Source organism: Pollachius pollachius, assembly GCF_949987615.1.
Source record: "Pollachius pollachius genome assembly, chromosome: 17".
NCBI classification, from domain to species: domain Eukaryota; kingdom Metazoa; phylum Chordata; class Actinopteri; order Gadiformes; family Gadidae; genus Pollachius; species Pollachius pollachius.
This window is the reverse complement of record NC_136950.1, coordinates 3,714,874-3,722,486: the sequence shown is the minus strand read 5'-3', so window position 1 is coordinate 3,722,486 and position 7,613 is coordinate 3,714,874. Positions and strand designations below refer to the sequence as shown.

The window sequence follows — 7,613 nt, the reverse complement described above, 5'->3', positions numbered from 1 at the left end:
CCACCACCGCCGCACACAGGAGGAGCACGAGCCCGCCCAGACGGAGATGGCGGGGCAGATAGCGCGCGCGGAGGATCTATTTGATTTTAGACGCGCGCGCCCAGCCTATTCTTCCGCGGTGCGCTCCTATGTTTTCTGAAGCTCCTATGTGTTCTGTCTTATTCTCCCTAGACCCAGAAGAAACTCCGCAGATGAGACTGTGGGCCCGTGGATGGACATGTGTGTGTTTCGGATGAAGAGTTTAGAAAAACACATGTCAGCTCCATCCAGGTACACTGAAAGTACTGCACTTTAATGTAACAGCAGTCCGCCTTGGATTAAACAGTTTAATTAATCTTTGCACAAGTTGTTGGTTGTTTGAATTAAAAATTAATCAGCGAGTTTTACTTATTGTTTAGCATGAATAAAATAGCTTGTGTGTCGCATTCCACAAGGTTGTTTCCTGCAATCGTAGCAAATTACGCGCGCGCATGTGTGTGTGTGCTGTGTGCCCGTTTGCGCACGCGCGAGAGCATGTGCGTCAGGTTGAGAGAGAAAGAGAGACAGAATGATACAAACGGGGTTAAAAGTTCTAAAACTCTGATTCCGGACGTGTAAAGGACGAACTAAAATGCATTTCTTCAGTGACCTTTTCTTGCTTGAATTGTAGCCTACATGAGGCCTTGCACTGAGCCTGGGTGAGTGGTACACTGCCGTGATATTAAGAAAAATACGTAGCAGAAAAATACGTTTTTGCTGCAGCATTAAAGAGTTATTGAATGTAAAATGCACCTATAAGGATAACTGGAGTCATGTGTATGAATTAAGGATCATGCCACATGTCCCTGAAGGGTTTACGATATTTAGGACAGATGTTAGGTCTGACGTTTTAATTAAGGACAAGCACACATAAAAAAAGAAAATAGTGACACAGAGACACTAGGCTTTTGAATCAGCAGGCGACAGTTATTGGTAATAATGTTTAGCGTCGGCGTGTTATTGTATGCTGTTATTTTGAGTTGTAGCTGTAAAACCACAGCGCCAGCAGTGTGTGCAGAGCAGCTTGTGAGGCGGACACCATTCATTGAGTCTGTCCTGTGTGGATGTTAAGCACATGGTCTTGGAAAGTGGTTCATGTACAAGTTAATGCGCCATATTTTTTACTTTATCTTGTCCAAATAAATGCTCCACATAATTCCACCACATCTATTGGTTTCAAAACAGCATTACGCATCTAACAATTCACGTTTTTGCACGTTATAATAGAAAATAAAGTTTGATAAGCACTGCATAAATGATGGTTTCTCACCTCATTGTGTAACGTGTTCATATTCCGTGATCTGACGCCGTTTGACAGGGAGTTCACCTGACACACCCCAATAAATCCGAGCTGAAACGGGCCGTGTGAGAGAGAGAGTCAGGAGACGACTACAGTGGCTCGTGCTGCTCGGACTCTGCCCCGGTAGACCAGCGGGAGGCTCGTGCTGCTCTCTGTCCTGATGGACCGGAGGACGGGAGCGGGAGGCGGGAAGGAGAGAGCCGCTCAGCACACTCCGGACAGACAGAAAACACACTGAATTGATTTGACACGTCCGGTTGAGGGCGAGTTCGAACCCATTTACTATATCGTTAAGCAATGGTAATATAACACTTGTTGATTTTTGTTCTTTTGGTGTATTGAACTCGAAAGAAAGTGTTGGATATTTATAGCTCAGTGTTTGCGTGTAAGTAACGAGTCCAAGGTTTAGGTTTAGTTGGTAGGCTACCTGATACGAGCCCATCGGTTCAATCTGAGCACATATGAAATCAGTTTTAATCGAATCGTATCGTTGAAAGCAGAGGCAGCAGCAGCGTGTTTCGCATTTGTAATTTAAACTATTGTTATTTAGGCTATAGGTCTAATTCAAATCGACAGTTCATGCCATGTCTGCGGTGAAAAAGGTAATGTTCTTGATTAAACTGACGTCACACAGAGAGCGGATTTCCTCTCTCTCTCTCTCTCTCGCTCGCTCGCTCTCTCTCCCTCTTTCTCCCTCAAAGGGCAAGAAGCCTGACATAAACCTCCCTTCCTAATTCACCAAAAAATAGTAAAAAATAATGGAGATGCACATTTAGATCCCACTTATTGACTAAATAGGCCTACAACGATAGCTATATTAATTTTGCCTTTCATTCTCAAAGAGCTGTCCACAGAGAATTAACCCTTTCTCTGTGTGTTGTTAAAGATCTAAAAATACGGAGCTCAGGCACATGGAGTCATGAGACAAACAGCTGGGCCGCCGTACACACACATAGGCCTACCTTATTAATGGCATACGCATACATAAAATGTAGTAGGCCTACGATGACTACTTAAATCGCCTGTACCTGGAGTTGTCATCGCTTCATATAACTACAGTAGGCATATACAATTTATTTTCATATATTTTATGTATATGCATAATTAGATATGACTAATAAGGATCACACACACACATGCAAACACGATATATCAATTTTGTAAATGGTTCAGGGATCACATTGTCTTTGCCACGTGTTTGGGATCACATTTTGTTTTTCAAATGACCTCTTTCTCAGCGTGGCCATGATTATGAGAGAACTGACGACCACAGCGGTCTGACCGGGTGTCTGGACGCCAGACACAGCACATCTATTGGATTTTTACTTCTGTTATTCTTCCCACTCAATCGAGGGTAATGTTGCGTCCGTTAGAAGGACAGGGTGTGTGTTTTTATGGGGGTGTGTTAGTGGAGGAGGGTGTGTGTGCATGCCTGCATGTGTGTGTAGAGGGAGGACATTTTGTGTATCGTTCAATTTCAGAGGTTTTAATTTTGGGAGTTATAGCAGCTGTCCCCAAATGGAGGTCCAATCCACTCGTCATCCTCCATGCTCGTATTCAGATTCTGTGGGTGATGTGCTCTGGGCCGTTTCCACAGAACGGTAAACAAAGTGTTTCCCGGTCCGACACCCTGGCTCCCGGAGCAGATGGGCTGGCTGGAGGTCAGAGCAGGAGGCCGGTGCTTTAATGCACCTGGTCCTTTTAGATTTAGTGTAACACAAGGTCCAGGGGTTTATCCCCCGCTAACCTTCAGACTGTACAATCTTCCCGTTGCAGACCCCGCGGTGTGCTCCGTGTTTATCCCCCCCCCCCCCCCCCGCTCCGTGTCCTTAAACCCCCAACTCCACTCCTCTCAAAATTGAAATATCATATTAAATTCTAAAACAGTACCTGGGTGAAGAATTACATAGGAGTCTAATCCAGAAAAAAAGTGCATGATTGAAAAGGGATTAGTGTGTGTGTGTGTGTGTGTGTGCGTGCGTGTGTGTGTGTGTGTGTGTGTGTGTGTGTGTGTGTGTGTGTGTGTGAGTGTGTGAGCGTCTGTGTTTGTGTGTGAGATTGTTTGTTTACGGTGACGCAGTTTGCTGGATTTGTCCGTGGCTTTGAGCGGCCTGCCAAGGGGTGATTGGGTCCGTTCAGATCCATCTGGGCCAGTGAATGATTTGGGACTTATTTCTTGACAGTCTGGTGTCCGCCTACAAGGAGTCATGCCCCACAGGGCCTCGGGTTACATTCATTTCTAAAGAATCTCGTTGCATTCAATCGAGCAAAGGCTAGCAAAACGTTAGCCTCAATAGCCTCCTATTGACGTAAATGTCTTTTTTTCTGAATGCACCGGTTGCGTTGGCTGGAAGCAGGAGTTCAGCACATGGCTGCCGGTGTCCAGCGATAGCGATAGGACAAGGGGGACTGTAGTTTGATAACACCCAACAATCACACTGACAAATTGTCTCTTTTGGCGGCCCTAGGGAGTTGCAGCCCCACTTGGGGGCTGCTCTACCAAATTAGCTTTTGTCGATACCGTTTTCCCATCTGTCTTCTTGGGATGCGCTGACAGAAATATTGGTTACAGTAACCGGCATTGGTAAATTAATCCTATTGGCTTATTCACAGGATCATTAGCATGCATGGATGAATGGGAGTCGATGATTAGACACTTTGCAAGCAGAGTCCAGTCTGGCTCATTGGCCATCGAAGAAAGAACCGCAGTAACCATGTGATGCACTCATGTATCACAGCTGTTGTTTCTTCATATGGATGTGGATATGTGTTAATGATGACATGATCATTCAGGCGTTTGTAAAGTATGTTATTCTTCTGCACGACCAGTCAGCTAAATCCAAAGAGTATACCGCAGCCACGCTGCCTTATCTGATCTGGTTCTAGCTCTCTTACAAACAACCATGAGTCTTGAAATGAGTTAGATTAAGCACACAAGACTATTGATTCGGTCCAAATTGTGACACGATACCAGACTAATAATTCCATTGAAGGAAGTTTCAACACTTGTTTTTCTAATGGCTTCTAAATGATCTGAGGCAGGGATGGATTACAATTAGTTTAGTACCGAGAAGGCAAGAGTGGCCGTGCATGCGTAAATTTGCTTTCCTGCCGTAAGAGTTTAACTGGGGTGTATGGTGAATGAGCACACAGCACCTCGCTCCATTCTCCTGGCTACGGCCTCTACTCTGTCGCTCTACGTTTCACTGCTTTCAACAAGCAGTGCGTTTACATGACACTCAAGAAAATTGAATTATTGGGTTAGTCCAACTATGATTGGATTATTAAGATGCATGTATACACCTTAGTCAAACTAAAATTGAATCGAATTGGGTTTCTCATTGTCGGATTAAGACCCCTAGATTATTCAATTGATAGTCGCATTAAGCGTGCACGTTTAATCGAATTAGAATTTGCGTTTTGCGCATGCTCGAGACATTTTCCAGGGCCCGTGAGCCGGAAGTAAAAGGAGACGGTAGTCATGTCAGAGCCTGTCTACGTTTACTTCCTATTAGACATTCTCTGGTTGTGTTGTCGCCGTCGGAAAAACGAGAAACAGCGATTGATTTTAAAAGGTGGCGCAGAAGATGGAGGCAGCCGGTGTCGTGCCAATGTAGTTACCCCCTATAAGACATGCATTCAGTACACACTACTCTTGGATTTCAACCAAGGCTTAATTAAAAGTGCATGTTTTTCTAAATGTTGGTCATCAAGAAGGTTTTAAAGTAGTAACTTCGGGCACATCTGTCAAAATAAATGTTTTTTCTTCCGACGTGTTTACGATCTTAATTCATTCACAGCCGAACTGACGGGGATATTGTCTGATATGATGAATCTAAAGACTGTGTCGGGTTCTCCGACTCTCTTGGTAGCCTACTGCAAGAATAAGTAAAGACTCGTAATGGGGGTTATCTCGGCCATGGTGGGGAAGGAATTGGGGGAAAGGAACTTTGGCTTTGACTCTCTGAAGTCCAGACCGCCATGTATAATCAGACAATTGCCGTTGTCCAATTGAAGAGCATAGTCTAACTATGACTTTAATCGTATTAAGCTGTGCATGTGAACGTACTGAGAGATGATTTATGGGGCACACTGTATCAGTCTGTTTGATGGTCATATCATTGTCATTGTGTTCAATGCTCTACACAGATATTATTTATGAGCATTAATATTGAACTACTTCATGTAATTAACATAAACATGACAATAACCCTTATTCATGAAGCACCTTTCAAAACGCTAAAATTATATAACATGATACAAAGACAGCAATGTATAGTACTAACACAATAGAGCAATAGCGCTTGATACATGCGAGACCAGACTGGTTGGTTTGGCCTTGTCTTATACTTGTCCAGTGGCAAGCAGTTAGAAAATCTAGGATGGAGAGATCCTGAGAGGTTTAGAAGCGATACATGTTATCTTGATGATGAAAAGACCCCTGTGTGCAAAAATACAGTTGGCTGTTTAACCAGCGTGTGGTCTACCTCAGACAGCCCGAACTTTACATTTTTGTTTGGTAATGTATTTTTTTGCTTCCTAGAGAGGAACACATTTAAAAATAATATTACCTTGGACTGTTGTTGGACCTTAAGCAATATTTCACATCATTTTAAGATATTTAATATAAAAAGCTCTTTAGAAAAACACAACACCACTTAAGGGTTGTAATAATACATTGGAAGGGAATTGCAGGGCATAGTGGAAAAGAAAAAAATGATTAGGTTTAATACAATTTATTAGGCATTGAGTTGAGTGTGAAGAATAAAACAATTCTCCTTCAACTTTCGTTTTACATAATGTTCTCTTACAGTATTAGTTAATCCCTCTAATTTCTCGTTTTTAGGCAGGTCAACTCAGTCATCTCAGCTTTGACAGCTATGAGTAGTTGTTATCCATTTATCTTGGACTTCATGTCTTTGCACGCGTCATAGAGTTTCCTAAACAGCACTTAAAAATACAGTGACAGAATGGTTGTACTACTGGCCCAATAATGACACATTTTGCGTGGCTGGGTCACGTCAGCCACTCAGCACTACTGCTGGGCCTCTGAGTAGCCGTCGGGGATGGAGAATGTTTTGGACTGCTTTTTATGCTCTCCGATTGCACACTCCACATGGATGCATATATGGCGAGCACTCTCCTCAGAGGGGTACATGTGGATCTCCCCCACAACCTTCGTGTCCTGCATCACGTCCCTGGGCGAGTCCAGGTACAGCACGGCCTGTTTCCAGTGCGTCTCGGGTTTGAACGGAGACGTGGAGAGTACTAGAGGCTTATCGTCACCGGGGAAGCTGACCGTGAACCAGACGCACAACGCGTTGACCGCCGCGGAGCCGAAACACTCGCAGGAGAACGTCCCCCGGACCGAGGCCACCTGTTCCGGGGTCACGGTGTGCAGGTCCAGCTCGGCCAGTCTGGAAGGGTGAGACAGCACGTCCTCCACCGTCACCAGGTTGATGGCGATGTCATTGTTCATGATGCATTTTTTGGCGAACTCGGACATCGGAGACATATCGATGCCGTACTGGTCCTTCACGGTGCACCAGAAGTTCAACCGGTCCTCCACCACTAGATCATTGATCGGGGAGATGTACAGCTCAGCTTTGGACGGCAGCATGAGGCCTCCCGGTTTGAGCCATTTGTCCCGCGCGTAAAGCACCGAGTTAAGCATGGATTCGTGCAGGAGCGCGTACCCCATCCACTCGCTCACGATCACGTCCACGCCTTCCACGGGTAGATCGATGGTCTCCACGGTGCCTCTGATCACCTCGATCCTGTCATCCATCTGATTCTGTTTCACGATCTTCACCGCCTGTTCAGCGATCGAACATGCCTCCACGGCGTATACTTTCTTGGCCCCGGCCTGCACACAGAACATGCTCAGCACACCGGTGCCCGCGCCCACGTCCAGCACCACCTTGCCCCGGATCGAGTCGCTGCTCCGCAGGATGGCCGTCCGGTACGTGTTGGTCCGCACATGGTCCGCGATCATCTCCTCATGGATGGTCACGTCAGAGTAGCTGTCGAAGTACAGGTTCTCCTGAACATTTTTATCCAGTTTCCTCTTCTTGAGGAGATGAGACATGTTCGGTACTAAAGGAGTCACGTTGGGTGTTTTGCAGCCGTGCTTCCGCGTTCTGAAGTCTGGTACTTGTAGTCTTATGGTGGCGCTGTTCCCACTGGATGCCCAGCGTTCCTTCGAATAATAAACTACAATTCCCTTTAAGACTTAGTCAGCGGCGGTGACGATTTATGACCTGCATGCAGTCTGGGATAAACAACTGAGAGTAGT

At 45.3% G+C, this 7,613-nt stretch overlaps 1 protein-coding gene across 1 annotated transcript; it reads right to left on the bottom strand.

Moving 5' to 3' along the window:
* Positions 1 to 6,120: 6,120 nt before the first annotated feature.
* On the bottom strand, positions 6,121 to 7,410 carry prmt6 (protein arginine methyltransferase 6). The gene has a single exon (XM_079754505.1). It carries the CDS (start codon positions 7,404 to 7,406, stop codon positions 6,354 to 6,356), a length of 1,053 nt encoding a protein of 350 aa, XP_079610631.1. The 5' UTR covers positions 7,407 to 7,410; the 3' UTR covers positions 6,121 to 6,353.
* Positions 7,411 to 7,613: the final 203 nt, after the last annotated feature.